Source organism: Centropristis striata, chromosome 3 (assembly GCF_030273125.1).
Source record: "Centropristis striata isolate RG_2023a ecotype Rhode Island chromosome 3, C.striata_1.0, whole genome shotgun sequence".
Lineage (NCBI taxonomy): Eukaryota > Metazoa > Chordata > Actinopteri > Perciformes > Serranidae > Centropristis > Centropristis striata.
Genome location: NC_081519.1, coordinates 42,323,373 through 42,343,375, shown reverse-complemented (window position 1 = coordinate 42,343,375; position 20,003 = coordinate 42,323,373). Strand labels below are relative to the sequence as shown.

Below are 20,003 nucleotides of genomic sequence, written 5' to 3'. Positions count from 1 at the left end.
TTTTTTTTTTTCCTAAATCATCTCCTCATTGCCACCTATGGTAAAATCGCCTCCATCCTCAGTTGATCATGTGATTTTACCCCTTTAAGATAATGGCCTATGTCAAGTGTGTGACTAAAGCGGATTTATTATGCCTAAATCAAAATAGAATGGGACTTAGGCAATTTTTTGAACATGCCTTTGTGACTTAAGCAAGATATGGTAACACTTTATTTTGAAGGTGTCTACATAAGAGTGACATGAGCGTGTCATAAACATGACATGGGATGTGTCATGAACATTAATGACACTTTGAAGTAACATTAATGCTCATGATACTTGTCATGTCATGCTTCTGACAGGCTTGTGTGACTCTTATGTAGACACCTTCAAAATAAAGTGTTACCATATCTTGCTTAAGTCACAAAGGCATGTTCAAAAATTCATTTATTTCTCTTAAGTTATAATAATTTACACACAGTGTTATTACTATGCAAATAGTCATCCTTTGTTACATCCTTTTGAGTGAAATGATCAATAAATGTCATGTGCTACACCTTTGGTGAAGTTTTTTGTGTTTCCTGCAAAACTTGAAAAATGAGTTAGGCGATTATTTTAACAGTGTGACGACATAGAAGTATTATGAGCAAGATGCCAATCAAGTTTCAAATGTAAATTAGCATTTGTACTGTTTAATATACGACAGGGTAGTTTAATTTATAATAATGTATGTAAAATTTTAGGGCTATTTATCCTATGTAAAATCTTAATTTGTAAATCAACTGTTAACTGTTAAAAACTGTTTCTCATTGTACTTTCAAAGTTCAAAGATTTTGTTTTCCTCAGTCTGATAAAGGGTCCTTTTCTTCTTCTATAAAATGCCATCAAATGTTAAATTCCAGGTGGTTTCCTTTTCTTCTCATGATTGAAGACAAACTGTCACATTGTGGTAGAATCTCTTTTATTAATCACAAATTCTCTTTTGTACATTATTAATAAATATCACCTTCTTCAGTTGACCTACACAGAAATTAATGTTAATTCTTGATGATTTGGTTAAAAAAAAAAAAATGAGAGAACATCTTGCGATGGAACCAGCTGCAACACCAAATTGGGCCAAAGGGCATAAAATGATGGTCTCTACTTCCTGTCCTCCTACTTCCAGCGCTCCATGTTCGGACAGGACTAATTTTTTAACTCTGCCTTCATTTTGATCTAAGCTACACACCTGTAAGGTTTAGTGACTGCATCTTTAACAATATAAGAAGGGAACATTGCCAAAGGAACATTTTCCTTCCATTTTGAAGCCTCAGCTTGGCATTTTGGAGCCGGAAATGACCATATTTAGATGAGATGATGGAGCTAAAATGTATCAGCTAGTGTTAGCTTGGATTGTCTTAATTCAACACTGAACACTGAAAACATTTTTAGACTAGCAAAATGTTGCAATTGACTTTTATGAACTGAAAACACACTGTGAATGGGTCAAAGTTATAAGACGAAAGCACAGTGCACTGTGGTAGTACCGTGTCGGTCACAAGGTAGCTACGCCATAAAGCAAAGCCTGTTTTATCTTCTATTTTTCTCTAAATGGAGCCATAATTTACTAAATGAACATCGTGATGCGACGGAGAGGACTTTAAACTAGCAATTGAGACCAGAAACTCAATAGAAAAATGTTCACAGAGGTCATAAATCCAGTGAGAAATATGATCATTTTCTCATAGACTTCCTTACGATATGACTTCATTTTGCAACCAGCTGAGTCTCCCCCTGCTGGCCATTGGAAAGAATACAGATTTATGGCATTTCTGCATTGAAAAGGCGCTTTTACGGCGACAAAATCTGTTCGCAGACAAACAGAAATATAAACACCAAAGTATTCAAAACTGTGTTAGTTTTACTTCACATTCATGGTTATTCCAGAAAGCTCTTCCAGTCACTGAAGGCATCTTTGGTTGAGGCAGCTCTGTATCTTTGTGTCTTTTTGTGTCACTTCCAACACACCACAATGTTCGGATCGTTTTCCAAACGTTCGTCCAGCTCCTGGTAACTGATTCCTGTGAAATGACATGAAAACATGAAAACTTTTGTCCAAAGCGACTTACAATAAGTGATTCAACCTGATGGTACTAGACTTAGACCACAGGAATCACTAGACATAGACCACTCAGGAATTGCTTTATCAAACATAAAGCAATTCAAAATATTAATAAAACAGTATTTATCAAAATAAGAAAACATGGTATATTTATATGTATGTAGTATATTTCTATAGATATATATGTGTTATTATAATGTATATGCTGTAGAACGAAGGTGTATATACAACATATGTATTATGTGTTAGTAGATTTTGTAATGATGTATACATATATGTAGAAATGTGTGTAATATGGATTAATATGTGAATAATTTTTGTTTTGTTTTATTTTTTATTTTTATTATATTTTGTGTTTTTAACTGTATATTTGATACTGTTGGACCCCAGGAAGAATAGCTGTGGCTTTGCTGCAGCTAATGGGGATCTTAATAATAAACTAAACTAATAATAAACTAAACAGGAATCAAGTAAGTACAGAACTTTAAGAGCTTAACTGTCATCGCTACAGGAGTGCTATATGTTAAAGAAGAGAAGAAGAAGAGAAAAAAGAAGCAAAAAACAGACAGAGCGCTGCAGAACCTGCCTGTTTTGCAGCAGATCTCATCATAACTATGACAACCAGTGTAGAGTCGAGGCGGCCTGCTCCGCTCATCGCGGATCACTTTGACTGGATATTTCTGCAGCCGTCGAATTAGAGACTTCATCAGTCCAAACTGGATGAGCCTCCTGAAAGGCAACACATGACATGACACATGAATAAATGTCACTCTGACCTGACTCACGAGGTTTTTTCGGGAGCTGATAAGGTGATTTTTGGTTCAGGTTTAATACAGACCTCTCATCAACCCTTTGAAGCTGCTGCGAGTAGCGAGAACAAAGGTCCCGGACCGTGGTTCCTGGACTGAGACCGCAGTAGAGCTGGAAGACGTCCCTGAGACTGGCCCGCTTCTGGCCTGACACACAATAAAAACAACGACCGTCACAAAAAGAAAAAGGGGTTAAATTCAAATGAAAGTATACTAATGCTAAAATACTTGTCTCAAATGTTAGGTATATGGGTAACACTTTACAATAACCATCATTTATAGATGGTAAAAAGACCATTTATAAATGGTAAACAGATAGTTTATTAAAGTTTAATCATAATTTATAAACCGTTTATAGGCCATTTAGAATGGTAAATAGATAATTTATTCATGTTGAACTATCATTTATAAATGGCAAATAGATGGTATATCAATGTAAGTTGATAGTTACTTTACCATTAACAAAGAATTAAATTATAATGATTAGTTTATTAATAGTTTTGCACTCTTTATAGCATTTTAACATCAAATTAAGTATGTAAATGATTTTGAAATGATTCATATACAGATTTTAGAAATTGATTGAAAACATTTAAAGATTAAATATGTATAGCACTTTGTAAATGGTTAATAATTGGTTTATAAACCATCTATAAACATCACTTAGATGGTTATTGTAAAGTGTTACCGGTATATGTATTAATGTCAATTTGTGAGAGAGATTCTGTTTCCAGAATGAATGTAAATAAATTTACAAGAAAAAACAGCTGCATAAGATTTTCGTTTTTTTGTAATTCCTATTTTTATACATTTACGGCTCTTAAAAAAAAACTGCAGGATGTTTTGAGGAGAACTTTTAACCTAATGTCCACAATGTCTATGCAAAAATGCAAAAAAAGAGTAGTGCCCAGACGTGGGAACGAAAATCACTTTCTAGCCACTTTTCCCTGGTTCACCTTATGGCCTAGGGGGAAAAAACAACAACACTTGCGTTCAACAGTCAACAACCCTTATTTACCCTGCTTGGTGACGTAGCTGAGACACTCCTCCTGGACAGACTTGTCATCCATTAGAGTCTGGACTTTTGGAGTGGTGCAATAAACATTGGAGTACTGGAAGGAGGTGAAAAGGCACAAGATGATCACCAAAATAAACAAAACTTGAGATAGATATGACAGAGAATAAGGCTTCAGGCTGCTCTTGCTGATTTTCAGGTTCATACTTATCATGTACTCCGTAACCTTGAAGCTGATGGTGGTGGTGAAATGCAAATTATGTTTGTGTGAGTACATTAGTGCAGTAGTTCTCAACCTTTTTGAGTCGCGAGCTACAAATTTAACATGCATGTTGTCCGTGACCCCCGCTCACTGAAAACAGTCTCACACGCACAGTTCAGATCACCCAAAAAAAAAAAAAAAATGACCAAATAAAAGGAAACAAAATGACCAAAAAGACACGAATGGACGACAAAATGATCAAAAAAGACACAAATTGAGCAAAAAAGACACACAATGACCAGAAAAGACACAAAATGACCAAAGAAAAGACACAAATTGACCAAAAAAGACACAAAATGACCAAAAAAGACACACAATGACCCAAAAAAGAAACAAAATTACCAAAAAAGACACAAAATGACTAAAAAAAGACACAAAATGTCCAAAAAAAGAAACAAAATGATTAAGAAAAGACACAAAATGTCCAAAAAAAGAAACAAAATGACCAAAAACGACACAAATTGACCAAAAAATGACCAAAAAAAGACACAAAATGACAAAAAAAAACACAATGACCAAAAAAAGACATGAAGTGACCAAAAAGACTAAAACACTTTAACACATGAACACTTTAACACAGTGGAGACAGAGCTGACTTCCAAAATGATTTGGCGACCCCCAGAAATCATCTCGCGACCCCAATTGGGGTCCCGACCCCAAGGTTGAGAATAGCTGCATTAGTGGACACAAATGTGCTTTGTTTGGAAGCTCATTTTTAGCTTGGAAGATATTGTCACAGTCATATAGGGATATGGTTGAAATTGTTTTCACAATCTTAAGAAAAGATGAAAACATAAAAATAGGCTTGTGTTAATATTATTTACAGCCTCTCCTGACCTCTCCTCTCTGCTCTGTGTAAACAGCCTGCGGTTCTGTCTGATTTTAGTGAGTATTTGTCAAGTGATCAATCATGGCTTCATAGTGTTGCTGACACAAATTGAGCAAAAAAGACACAAAATGACCAAAGAAAAGACACAAATTGACCAAAAAAGACACAAAATGACCAAAAAAGACACACAAAGACCCAAAAAAGAAACAAAATTACCAAAAATAGACACAAAATGACTAAAAAAAGACACAAAATGTCCAAAAAAAGAAACAAAATGACAAAAAACGACACAAATTGACCACAAAATGATCAAAAAAAGACACAAAATGACCTAAAAAGACACAAAATGACTAAGGAGCTGCTATAAATGCTGAGGAGCGCAGAATTTAGTGTTTTTAACAGGATCTAGTTGTTCTTAACAGTTTATTGTTGCCGATGTTTAAATGAGACATGTAGAATAAGGAGACTTTGACAGAAATATCACAATGTTAAGCTTATTTTTTTGGTTACTTTTTCTATCAGACACTTTCTTTACATATGATCCAGTCAAGGACTGTCTGACGATAATGCCCGTTTTTTTTTTTTATTTCTACGATAAATGGTGAATTTTTTTGTTATCTTGTAAATAAAACATGTGATTCAATTGATGGTTAGTTCAGAGGGAGTAAAGTTATGGATCGTATGCAGGAACACAATAATTCACTCAGTAACCAACTCTCCAATTACATTTAAACAGATCACATGATCACATCTGACCCGTGGGCCAAATTTGGCCCGCAGTATAATTATATTTGGCCCGCAAGGAAATACCAAATGACAACCAGAGCTGGCCCGCCGGTATTATACAGCGCAAATAATACTACAAATCCCAGAATGCTCTGCTGGTGTTTTTGAACACAGTAGATCAGTGTGGAGCAAACTGAGCAACAATTAAAGTTGTCTTTATGCACTTTTTCTTGCTAGTCCAAGGCTTGAATGGCTGCACATTCATTGAAGGATATTATTATTAGTCATTTAGTTTATTATTGTTATTTTATTCTTACATTTATTTTTAGCCTGTGGACAAAGATTACTGTTAAATTTAAATTTAAAGAAGGCCGCATATAAAATAAAGGGACATACGATTTTTATTTACATTTTATTTAAGAAATGAATGCCATTGATGTGTTTGTTTGTTTTATTTGATATTCGATTTTGCATGTTTGCAATATGAAGTTATATCAAGCTTTGCTAGTTCCATTTCATTTGAACTTGTTTAGGTCCATTTTTTCAATAAATATCAATGTTGGCCCGCGACTTTGTCCAAGTTTTTATATCATGTTGTGCTATTTTCTACTTCTAACTACATTATAGGGGAAATATTTTTTAACATTTAATGGGTTCAGCTTCTTTATTGTTAAGAATTGCTGTTTTTCTTTCGGTTAGTAAAAATAATTTGAATGTATTGGCAATAATGTTTGGATTAATCTGCCCTACAGAGTCTAACTACAGTAACTACATTTTTGGTCGAAATTGAGTTATAACTAATAACTGTTCATTTTGACATGTTAATAATAATAATAATAATAATAATAAGATAAGATAGATAGATAGATAGATAGATAGATAGATAGATAGATAGATGGATAGATGGATAGATGGATAGATGGATAGATAGATAGATAGATAGATTACTTTATTCATCCCCGAAGGGAAATTCGGTTGTCACAGCAGTCCGATATTCAAGTACAATAAAATACTGAGGTAGCATAAATAAAAACAACAATAGAAAAAAACACAGAACAGAACAAGAACAAGGACACTTAAGAAGTTAAGAAAAGAACATCATCAGTTGGTAGGATGGCAAGATGATGGTAATAATTAAACTGGTGATATGATGGCAACAATGCTATAGTGACTAGATGGTATATAATAATAATAGTACAGTATATAATATAATATATATATAATATAATATAATATGTAATAGTAGATAATAAACAATATACAAGTAAAATGAAAAAATATAAACAGAGTAATTACAAGTAAAGTAATATAATATATAATATTAATAGTAATAATTATAATAATAATAATAATAATAAATAAGGCCGGTATAATAATAATAGTAGTATATTACAGTATATAGTAATAATAGTAATAATGGCAAAAGATGTATATTTGAGTTTGACACCCCTGCTCTAAAAGCTGAAACGCTGCATTTTGGCGCCTGTCACTTTAAGCTGCCCTCCTAATAAAAGCCCAGTCTGTTGTGATTGGCTTGCAAGAATAAAATATTGCACCCTGCATGTGACATTAGAAGAGGAGCCAAATCTGAATGGCTCGTTGAGTCCCATGTGTTCTGTGGCGGTCTAGAGAAAACTGACTGGATCATCATATTTCACAGTTTGTGAGCTGGAAGGCACTCGAGACACTCAGATGTACGAACATAAGCACTGAAGAAGTGTTTTACATAACGTGTTGCCTTTAATACACATGAGAGAGTTTTGACGAGTCAAATAAAAAGACACAGACTGCAGTTCTTGAACAGGCTTGAGGGGAGGGGGGCACGTGACTGGGAGGAAAAAATTGATGCAGAACTAATTTTGTGAGATGTAAGATTCTAATACTAATATACTTGCAAATTCCAAATTTCAACCCTAGAGAATATTGGAGGATATTACATACTGCCAGAATGTGTGAAAAAAAAAAAAACATACGTAAATGATATTTTGAGAAAAAAGTTTATAAGATTAAAGTGGCAAATCTACAAGAAAAAAAATGCGTAGATTTATGAGATTTAAAGTGGTGAATCTGGGAGATAAAAGTTGCTTTTTTCCCACTTTTTTCTCGGAAATCTGCGACTTTTTTCACCCAGATTCACCACTTTAAATCTCATAAAACTACAATTTTTTTTCTCCTAGATTTGCCACTTTAATCTCGTAAAAAAAATTCTCAAAATATTATTTACGTATGTTTTTTTTTTTTTACACTTTCTGGCAGTATGTAATATCCTCCAATATTCTCTAGGGTTGAAATTTGGAATCTGAAAGTATTTCAATGAGTGTCCTATTAAGGGTTAAAGTGGTGAATCTGTGGGGAAAAAGTTGCTTTTTTCCCCACTTTTTTCTCGTAAATCTGCAACTTTTTTCGCACAGATTTGCCACTTTAAATCTCTTAAATCTGCTACTTTTTTTCTTGTAGATTTGCCACTTTAATCTAGTAAATTTGCAACTTTTTTCTCGAAATATTACCTGAAGTTACCAAATATAGTTCTTCGCCTGATAAAGGGTTAATGCCTCTTCATCTGTCAAGTAATGGATGTGAAACAATATTACATTTTTTTATTGTATATTATATATAATAACATACTCCTCTAAAAGATAATGAGTCAAGATAATAAAGATACATTTATTTAAATAAAAGAAATTATTATTTTGATTGATAACAAATTTCATTCATTAATTTATATGTTTGTATGACAGCGATAAAAAATAACAATTATATTCATACAAATTAGGAAAACTAATTAGTGTATAGGTGGTTAAAAATCAATTGATAACTTATGGAGAAGGGGTGGGAATTAATGAGTTTGTTCTTCTTCTTACCTTTTTCAAACATCTAAACCAAGGTTGACAATTTATTTTACTTTATGCTTTTCATTTAATGTAAATATTACTTGTTTGTATGATAATTTCTCCTTTTCTTTCTTATACATTAACAAACAAATAAGCAAACAAGCCTTCTCATAGGGGCACGTGACTGGGAGAAAAAATTGATGCAGAACTAATTTTGTGACAGAACTAATATTCTAAGATTCTAATTCTAATATACTTGCAAATTCCAAATTTCAACCCTAGATAATATTGGAGGATATTACATACAGCCAGAATGTGTGGAAAAAAAACCATACGTAAATGATATTTTGAGAAAAAAGTTTACGAGATTAAAGTGGCAAATCTACGAGAAAAAAATGCGCAGATTTATGAGATTTAAAGTGGTGAATCTGGGAGAAAAAAGTTGCTTTTTCCACACTTTTTTCGCACAGATTTGCCACTTTAAATCTCATAAATCTGCGACTTTTTTTCTTGTAGATTTGCCACTTTAATCTAGTAAATTTGCAACTTTTTTCTCTAAATATTACCTGAAGTTACCAAATATAGTTCTTCGTCTGATAAAGGGTTAATGCCTCTTCATCTGTCAAGTAATGGATGTGAAACAATATTACATTTTTTTATTGTATATTATATATAATAACATACTCCTCTAAAAGATAATGAGTCAAGATAATAAAGATACATTTACTGTAGTTCTTGAACAGGCTTGATGGGAGCGGCACGTGACTGGGAGAAAAAAAAATTGATGCAGAACTAATTTTGTGACAGAACTAATATTCTGGCGTCAGAATCCGTTTCACGGCCGAAGAGTAAACAAACAACAGCAGTGGTGTTCACTCAGACAGTTTTAGAGATGTGCGGGTCGACCCACCCTCTGGGTGACAAACAACGTTCTGAATAATTATTAATAAGTTACGGAAGCATTGCGTGCAACAGTCCAGCTTCCCTCCCCCTCTCTCTGTCACACTCTCTCGCTTTTTAACACACACACCACGCGCTGCGGTTCACATCCACACAATGTGCTACTGTAAGGAATAAAGTTCGCAAGTTGAGTTTGAGGGGTTGATTAGCCTTCCAAGAAGAACAAGATAATGTGCTCAGCTGACTGTAATTAAATAAAAAACAAATGAAAAAAAAAAAGAAAAATATGACGAAGCCTTTCCTGCAGTGTGTGGCGGTGGGCGGGTTCAAGGGTTAGTCCACATTATTAGAAGTAACACAATAAGAATCTAATTGATTGAGGCAGCATAAGACCACAAGTCCCGTGTTCTGCGAGTAAAAAATGACTATTTGTCAATGGAGTGTGGTGGTTCTGAAGAGAACATAGATGGATAAAACAGCTTCAGTTCCAATTAGGACAGCCACAGAATTCAATGTGCTAAGATGACAACCTGCTTAAATACTCTTCAGTATGTACTGTACTTCTCTAATGATTTTTGTTTGGTTTTTCTGTAAAATTCTCTCCTTTTTATGCTTATAGATGTCCTCTTTTACAACATACTTAACTTATATTGTCTTAGATTGAGTCATCTTTTTTAAAAAAATTTTACATTTTTATTTTTTTATTACTAACACAGTACAGTATTTTTTTTTTTTTTTTTTATTGGTGAAATGACGTAACAAACAAGGTGACATGAGAGACAGATACACTCCACCATGTGGACCACAAGTAGAGACAGTAGACATACAGCACGAACAACAACAAAGAAAAACATAAATGATAAACGATTTGCACAGAGGCATCACAGGTGTATGTGTGCGTGTGTGTGTGCGCGTGTGTGTATGTAGATGAGGGGCAGATGCTACGACATATATATAAAAATATATAACATGGCTCATTTATATGTATCACACAATGAAAATAAATAGGCAAACAAAGCAAGAAGCGCTAATGAGAGAAAACAAATAAACAAGAATAAATTAAATAACTAATTAAATAAATTAAAAAATAATAATAATAATAATAACAAAAAAAAATTAATATTGAAAATAATAATAATTATATATATACCCACATACATACATATATAAAAATATAAAAATAAATAAACAACATATAATATAATATATAATATAATAACACATGGGGATGAGATAGATTGAGTCATCTATTAATCATTATTATTATTGTTGTTTATCTATCTATATATTTATTTGTTTTCGCTTTCTGGGGTGGGGATTCTGTTCTGAGTGTTCCTGTATGTCTGTGTTTTATTGTGAAAAAACTTAATAAACAAAGTTTAAAAAAAAACTAAAAAAACAGCTTCAGTTCCCCATCAGAAATGGCTGTCTGACATCGAGGTAAAGCAGTGAAAAATATTTAAAATATAGTGCACGCTTTAACTGATATTACAATTTTTAGATGGGCCCTTTTTAGGTGGGAACTTTAACGACTTTTTTCTAAAGATATTACAACTTTTTCCTCGTATAATTAAGACTTTAATAGAAAGTATTATAACCTATTTTTCTCGTAATATTTTGATTTTATTTTTACAGTATCAAATTTGACATCAAAAATAGTACCACAGACTGGAGGAGGACAGATTTAAAACAATATGGAAAATTGGGTAGAGTACATAAAATCAATTAGATCTGACTTTATCTGAGATGTCCATCATTAGAAGGAAAAGTACCCTGGTTCATAGCTACAAGAAAGTTGAAAAGTTATGTTTTTTTATTGTTTTTTTGCTTATTTTTTTTTCTAAAATTTTGCTACACTGGAACAAAATGCTGTTTGATTAGTCATAATTTTTGGATGACATTGGATGACTACTATTTCAGTTGCACAATTTTATTTGAGTGAATAAAAATGTAAAGTTAATTTATATCTGATCCAAGATGAAAGATGGCAAGTGTAATCTTGTATTAAAAAGTGTAAAAAGTATTATTGGAGGGGTTTGATTTATGTAAACCAGATGTATGCAAAATGTTTGTTAAAAATGTTCAATAAAAAGAAAGTTAAAAAAAAAAAAAAAATAGTACCACCATACCTGAAAAATGGAGACCAAGGTCACGACTCCATAATAGCTGTGAGGGAAAGAGAGGACTTCAGTAAGTCTCACACACACACACACACACACACACACACACACACACACACACACACACACAGATATACACACACAGCATAATTCAAACAGAGCGAATGTGATAAAATTGCTGCTGAGGGCCATCAGGCTGATAAATGGGAGAGTTGTTAGTCATGACGTGTTGGTGGTGTGGATCAGCCCCCGGCCTTACTGTACATAGAAAACAATGGACGAGGGTGTTTGGACGCTCGTCAGCTGTCGCTCTGTGTGTGTGTGTGTGTGTGTGTGTGTGTGTGTGTGTGTGTGTGTTGCCCTTTATTCACAGAAATGTACTCACAGCAGATTCTGCACCGCAATGCGAACAAGATTCAGCTCGACATCCGCCTCGGCTGAGATTTTCTGGATGTGTCGAAATCCATCAATATAAGGCAGAATCTGCAGTAAACAACATACAAAAGAACATTATTAGCTAGTAATAAACTCCATGAACCTAAACACTTGATTAATAAAATCTATTCACACTACTTTGTACCAGGATCTTGTAAGTCTGTTCATTATGACAGCAATAATTAATGGCACCTTCTCCTACATTAACCCTTTATCAGGCAAAGAACTATATTTGGTAACTTCAGGTAATATTTCGAGAAAAAAGTTGCAAATTTACTAGATTAAAGTGGCAAATCTACAAGAAAAAAAGTTGCAGATTTAAGAGATTTAAAGTGGCAAATCTGTGCGAAAAAAGTCGCAGATTTACGAGAAAAAAAAATCAATTGATAACTTATGGAGAAGGGGTGGGAATTAATGAGTTTGTTCTTCTTCTTACATTTTTCAAACATCTAAACCAATTTATTTTACTTTATGCTTTTCATTTAATGTAGATATTACTTGTTTGTATGATAATTTCTCCCTTTTTTTTCTTATATATGTTCGAAATACATTAACAAACAAATAAGCAAACAAGCCTTCATATCACTTCATGCACAGCTGATAACAGGCCTTTAATCAAGAATCTGTTTCTTCTTCTCAGAATTACGGCACATATCTCTTTACAATGTCCTTTGATATCGAGCACATGTTCTACCTGCTGAGTCGTGAGATCCCACTGAGATTTGATAAAATGGTCTTTGCACTGTGTGAAGACCGGCACATCATACTCCTGGACGATCGGAGGGTCCTTTCGCAACTGGATCAGCTTTAGGTGGATGGTGTTGGACTCGTCTGAAAGACAGACACAGAACAGAAAAATGGACTAGATTATAAATATCCTGAGAAGTACAGAGTGCTGCAGGGATGAGTCCTAAAATCAGGACATGAGCAAGGTTATAATAGTTTTGGATTTTTTATTAGTTTTAGTTTTAATTTCGTTGTGAATTTTTGTTTTCAAATTCAGTTAGTTTTAATTAGTTTTTAGAGTTAGTTTTCTAGTTTTGGTTTAGTTTTTAGTTTTTGAAAATGCTTAGTTTTAGTTTAGTTTTTATTAGTTTTAGTGTTAGTTTTAGTTTTTTTGTAATGGGCTATGTGTTGGGTGCCTTTATGGTTTGCCTTTATTTCCTTTGGTTTATCATCTCAGCCCCAATAAGGTTATTAACTCTTACAGTTCTGGGTGTTTTGAATTTTGGTTCTAGTTCCCAGTCTCAGTAAACATATTTACCATGTGTTGCATGTTCAAATAGAAACACTGAACGAAAAACAGACACAGAACAGAAAAATGGACTAGATCAGGGGTGTCAAACTCAAATACACAATGGGCCAAAATTTAAAACTTGAACAAAATTGCGGGCCAACATTGAACAGATAAACCTTTTAATATAAAACAAACATGTTTTGCTTTAACAGTAAATATGGAACCAGCAACGCTTATAAACATACAATATATAACTAAATAGTGCAGACATGCAAAATCAAATTTCAAATAAAAAACAGTGTCATTAGTTTATTAAATAAAAAATAAATTAAAATCGTATGCCTCTTTTCTATTTGCATCCTTCTGATTTAAATATCAAAATAAAGTTTTTCAACAAGTTAATACTTTAAAAATAAAATGACAATAATAAATCTAGTATTAGCGGTAAATGCGCCGTATAATACCGGCGGGTCAGCTTTTATAGCACAATAATAAAAAATAATAATTTGGCTCGTGGGCCAAATAAAATTACACTGCGGGCCAAATTTGGCCCGCGGGCCAGAGTTTGACACCCCTGGACTAGATTATAAATATCCTGAGAAGTACAGAGCGCTGCAGGGATGAGTCCTAAAATCAGGACATGAGTTTACATTTTTGCACTTTTTGTTCCCTTTTCTAAAAGTCACTGAGTGGTCTGTGGTTATCACGCTCAAAAGATTTTCACAATTTGTTCTTTCTTAACCCGTAAGAACCCAGACCTATTGATCCTTAAAGGAAAATTATGGGGGATATAACACAGACCAAGTGGGCCACATAGAACACATTTATGATGTTTTAAAAAACAACAAATTTAGGTTTATGATATTTCTTGTTTTAAAATAAAAAAAAAAACTACACAAATTTGCCTTTTTGTTTGCATCTCGATATCAAAATTGTGAGTTTAATTTGTTCAGTTCCCTGTTAACAGATTAGAATTGTGAAATGGGTTTAAACTTAGCCTCGTAACAAAAATAAGCTTTTAGAAATTAGCTACTTTTCACATTTCTGTTTCCAGTCACAGACACATTTTGGAGAAGTCACTTCCTGTCAAAGTCACATGACCACCACACCAGGGTGTTGAGTATGTGTCGCTTAGGGATTTAATGAGTTAATGTGAAGCATAAAGCTGAATATGGGAGATTCTTGAAGATTTAAAGTGTTACACGGGTGTCACCATAGGTTCTTATGGGTTAATATAAACAAGTATTTTGCTTTTTTTAACTTTTGAATTTATGATTGCCAGGAAAAACAATGTTAAAGGGAATTTCCATTTAGTATGGGATTATTTTGTTCAATACATTAAGGACTTGTCACAGTAAGCATATGTTGTTGTCCTCGTTTTGGGTTGACTGCCTGGGTTTTTTTTTAATTTTTTACATTTTTAAATTTTTTAATTTACTTTATTCATTTTTTTATTTTATTTTATTTATTTATTTTTTAATTTAATAAATTTATTTTTTTTATTTTTTATTTTTTTCCTGTCTGTTTTTGGTGTCTGTCTCGGCTGTTTGTAAGTGTTTGTATTATATGTTGAAAAATTAAAAATTAAATAAATACTTTAATAAAAATTAAAAAAAAACAAGTTCAACCATATCCAAATATATAACTGGGATCATTTTAATTTTCTTCTACATTAATCAGTTAAAATGAGCTGCCAAACAATATTTTTTCTATCAACACTTTCTCAACACACACATTGGAATAAACAGAGTAAAATACTAAATAATATACCTATAGGTAATGTGCAGGCTCCTGTGGCATTGAGTTCTTCTAGCAGCGTCGACATAATGGGTAAAAGTTTCTGCTTGCTCTCTTCATTGGATATGAAGCCACTCTCCAGCTGCAACACAAGGAAGAGAAAGCATGCAAGATCGCTTCTGAGACAGAGAACTGCTGCACAATATATTGCTTCAGCATCCACACTGCAATGTGTACATGGGTGGTTGACGTGACGCTCAATTTTTGTGTTCCCAGTGACAAATATTACTAAAATTTGATAATATTTCATTAAAATTAATGTTTTAATATGCAGTTCATTCTTCTACATCTAATCCATCTGCAAACAATGAGTATCGTTCTTCAACTATGCAAATATTCTGTTTTGAACATGACATTTGTCCACCGGTGCAACTGTCCTAGGTAGCATTACTTATCTTAAAACAACTGTAATTTAATGAAAAATTAATCTAAATACATTAAAATACTTGAATGCATGTCATACGAGTGTTTACTTAATGAATCTAGAGGATATAAGTGTTAAGGTCCCTATGTAGAGTTATAATGACACATTACATTTTGTCCACAAAACTGGTGTCCTCCTGGAGCAACGCCATGATGTCGATATAAAACAGGCATTAATGTGACCACCCCATTACTGAGAGGGGTCCTTCCAGAACCAGGAAGGACAGAAGAATCTCTGGAGCAGGTGGACTGCACACAAGATCACTTCTGGCTCAAATATTTTCATAATATTACTATTTCCGTGCAGTGTTGGAACTGGTCGTCTTAAGGTAGTCCTTTGGTACAACGCAGTTTAAGTATTGATCTGAATATTTTTATCAATTTACATTGATTGATCATTGAAAATGATGTAAACTGATAAAAAAATTCATAACTAATATGCCTTGGGCTTATCTATCTTATCTGTCCAACATTCTCTGAATTAAATAATGACATTCTTTATTTTGTTGCACCGGTGGACACATTTTAGGACTACCACACCAAAAAGTTAATAATATGCTAAATATATGAAGAATTAGAAATGGACACATTCAGTTTTGAATTATTCACATATAAGGGAATATAATTGTATGTCATTTGACATATATTTTGGAATTATTCTTTTTTTCACTTTGAATTTGGTCAAATTCTTTTTTTGGTCATTTTGTTTCTTTTTTTAGTCATTTTGTGTCTTTTTGTGTCATTTTGTGTCTTTTTTTGGTCATTTTGTTTCTTTTTTTAGTCATTTTGTGTCTTTTGGTGTCATTTTGTGTCTTTTGGTGTCTTTTTTTTGGTCATTTTGTGTCTTTTTTTTGTCATTTTGTGTCTTTTTTTTAGTCCTTTAGTCCAACATAAAATGTGATTTTGAATCTTTTCTTTACTTTCAAAACACTATCATGCTCAATAAAGAATTTTAAATGTTGCAAATGTGCATTAATTTCAGAGTACACTGAGACATTAAACTGCATAATTTTCAATTAAATTCTGGAAAAGTTGGTGTGTTCCAAAACTTTTGACCAGTAGTGTATATATATATATATATATATACATATATTGCAGGAAAAAATATTGCAATTCACTTCACATGTGACTAGTACAGCTGTGAAAATGCATCATTCACTACCTCCAGAGTCGTGAGGTACCCAGAGAGCTTCTTGACGATTGGCTCGAGGGCACACGTGTTGGTTTGGGCGTCACAGACCAGGCCGAGGTTAAACAGGAGGGCGTTTCTGCTGTACTTCTTATGCTCGATGCACACAGGACACCCTATTAACTTTTTTCCCATGGCAGTGCTAAAAGACAATAAAAAGATCATAGAAGTTAGTCTGATACTGGGGTGCAACATGTTTATGTTTGTTACTTTGACAGGAAGTGACTTCTCCAAAATGTGTCTGTGACTGGAAACAGAAATGTGAAAAAGTAGCTAATTTCTAAAAGGTTATTTTTGTTACGAGGCTAAATTTAAACCCATTTAACAATTCTAATCTGTTAATAGGGAACTGAACAAATTAAACTCACAATTTTGATATGGAGATGCAAACAAAAAGGCAAATTTGTGTAGTTTTTTTTAAATTTTAAAAGAAGAAATATCATAAAACACAACATATGCAACATGAGCATTAGATTACATACACTGTTATTAGTTTGTTTTGCAGTTCTGGCTTGGTGATGATATAAACTTGAACTGTGTCAAAGAGCTCTCGTGAAATGTATTCCTCTGGGACCTGTCATAAGAGAGGACATAAACATTTGATGAGAAACAAAAATAAGATTATGTACTTTTCACTTCCAAGATCAATGCACATTAATATGTCGAGGGATTAGATTCAGATTTGACTTTATTAATCCCACAGTGGGGAAATTTCTTTGTTACAGCCGCAAAGTTTCACACAATTTTTAAGATAAAGATAAAAAATAAACAATCTAAGAAAAGACATTTAACAATATATAAATATACAATAATAATAGAAATAATATACTATATACAACTTAGTGCAAATTTAAGTGGAGAAATGTGTAGAGTGCAGATTTATGCAAAAATGTTCAGGTTGTGTTGGTGTTGTACAGATTACATAACTTAAATACTGTCTACTGTCTTAAACTATTTTGGAAGTTCTTTTCCACATGCTTATAAAATCAGGATATATTATACCTTAATTACAATATATTTTATTGCCAAGTAGGTTTTCACATACAAGGAATTTTCTGTGATATATTGGTGCATTAGAACAAATGAAGTACGAAAACTTTAAATAGAGATTAAGGCAAGTATTGAAGTCATAAACAGCAGCATAAATACTAAATTAAAATAAAAAAGTCAACATACAAAACATATTTAGAAAAAAATATACATTAAAAATTGAATAGTAGAAACAATAGGTTATTTAAATGAAAGAAGAAGCTGTGCAAACTTCCCATGAGTGTGCAACAAGGTTATTATAGTTAACGAAAACTAACGAAATAACAAAAACTAGAATTGAAAAAACATTTTCGTTAACTGAAATAAAAATAAAAACTAGAGTTTTTAAAAAAACGATAACTAACTGAAACTGTATTGCGTGGTTACAAAACTAACTAAAACTAACTAAAATTATAGTGAAAATGTCCTTAGTTTTCGTTTTTGTCAACTTTTTTCATTCATAATTCAGTGTTTCTATTTGAACATGCAGGAACACATGGTGAATATGTTTACTGAGACTGGGATGTTTACACTAGAACCAAAATTCAAAACACCCAGAACTGTAAAAGTTAATAAACTTATTGGTGCTGAGATGAATAAACCAAAGGAAATAAACGCAAAATGTATTATGACCACTTTGAATCTGGCACCCAACACATAGCCCATTACAAAAAAACTAAAACTAACACTAAAACTAATAAAAACTAAACTAAAATTAAGCATTTTCAAAAAATAAAAACTAAACTAAAACTAGAAAACTCACTCTAAAAACTAACTTAAACTAACTGAATTTGGAAACAAAAATTCACAACGAAATTAAAACTGATTTTAACCCTATAAAGCCTGAACCATGAAACAATTGGCAGAAATTTCAGTTTTTTTTAAAAAACTGGAGTGTTTATTGAACCTGCTGACAAAATTAAAATATAATATATATATATATATATATGATTTTGCATGTATGAGGTCTTTTTGTAAAATGTGTTGCTCACAGTTTGTTTTTCTTGAACCAACAAACACATATAAAACCTAATATTTTTAACCAATTAAAACTTTGATTTTCATTTTAACATTTTTCTTAAACATACAAAATATTTTTTCTCCATATAATACAACATCAAACATCTGCTGATATGAATTTTTCATGCAGCAGTGATGGATCCACCAGTGGAACCAGCAGATTGCCATCTAAAAATACACACCAAAAAAATAAATGATGTATTTCTTTGAATTGTTGGAGATATTTCTCAAATTTACTCTAAATAATCTTAATTATGTCAGTTAAACCTTTACTTAGTTTACCTAAATAAGAAAAATACTTCATGTTGCTATATTTAAGGCATAATGTATGAAATGCACAAAAAATGACAATCGACAAATTTTCAAATTAGTCGTCATTAATACCTGATGATGTAGAGGTCTCAAAAACTTGTGAATCAAATATGATACATTTGGCTTTATAGGGTTAGTGAACTAATGATGAACTAATGAAATATCCAAAACTATTATAACCTTGGTGTGCAAATGCATTTTATATTTCTGACACATAACTTTACTATGACAGTAAGAATAATTATACCATGTTGGTACCAGGCAATGGTAATTAATGAGACAGTTGTGCTCATGTTATTTCCTCTCTCCCTTGTCAGAAATGTGCTCTTACCTGATATGTTATCTTTGGACCCAGGGTGGGGTGAAACTCACTGAAAAATATACACTCTATTCGAGAGGTCATGCCCATCATAGATCAATCAGGGCAACTTTGCCCCTAGATAATTCCCCAAATGTACAGTTTAAGAGACTTTAACCAAACTGTCTCCAGTTTGAGCTGCCAGTCTCCTGTGTGTCACTGCCCTGTTGTTATTTAGCAGCTGAAGCTAGCTGCTAGCTTCCGTAGAAACGTTAAAAAACAAGCCTGCGACCTCCTGGGAAATATATTTAGTAAACTCTAACGTCTGGACAACGTACTAAAGAATGTGTTATCACTTCACTTTAAAGAAAAAGCTGTCAACTTCATAGAAACTATCCAAAAACTCCTAAACACTCAAATCATTCAGGGAAACCAGACTGGGAGAACAACAATACTGATGCCTTCACCGGCCCCTCGTAAATTTCAAACGCAAATAACGGACGTCGTAAGTACCGCGTAAATAGTTGAGAATGTTTTAAAAAAATAAATAAAAACAAAAGATACTACAATTTTGCATACCACAACGTCAACGTATCAAAAAAAATTAGTCAAAAGTTTGGTGCTAACATTTTATCTGGGTTTATCGGGTGCTCCATGGTCAAAATACTTCATTCATTCGACAGTCATTAAA

At 32.7% G+C, this 20,003-nt stretch overlaps 1 protein-coding gene across 1 annotated transcript; it reads right to left on the bottom strand.

Annotated features, from left to right (window-relative positions):
* Nucleotides 1–1,520: 1,520 nt before the first annotated feature.
* Nucleotides 1,521–19,774, bottom strand: nprl2 (NPR2 like, GATOR1 complex subunit). Its single transcript, XM_059328796.1, has 11 exons — nt 19,346–19,774; nt 17,136–17,227; nt 16,627–16,795; nt 15,015–15,123; nt 12,702–12,838; nt 11,958–12,055; nt 11,582–11,618; nt 3,908–4,001; nt 2,919–3,036; nt 2,667–2,809; nt 1,521–2,039 (listed from the first exon to the last, which is right to left on the bottom strand). Exons 1-11 carry the CDS (start codon nt 19,424–19,426, stop codon nt 1,972–1,974), a joined length of 1,146 nt encoding a protein of 381 aa, XP_059184779.1. The 5' UTR covers nt 19,427–19,774; the 3' UTR covers nt 1,521–1,971.
* Between the last annotated feature and the right edge of the window lie 229 nt (nt 19,775–20,003).

Excerpts from the sequence above, each read along its gene's own strand:
- nprl2 (XM_059328796.1), bottom strand. The coding sequence starts at position 19,426 with ATGATGGGCATGACCTCTCGAATAGAGTGTATATTTTTCAGTGAGTTT. Across the intron at positions 15,124-16,626 it reads GGTACCTCACGACTCTGGAG|CTGGAGAGTGGCTTCATATC; the intron begins GTAGTGAATGAT and ends CTTGTGTTGCAG. Across the intron at positions 3,037-3,907 it reads CAGCTACGTCACCAAGCAGG|GCCAGAAGCGGGCCAGTCTC; the intron begins GTAAATAAGGGT and ends ATTGTGTGTCAG.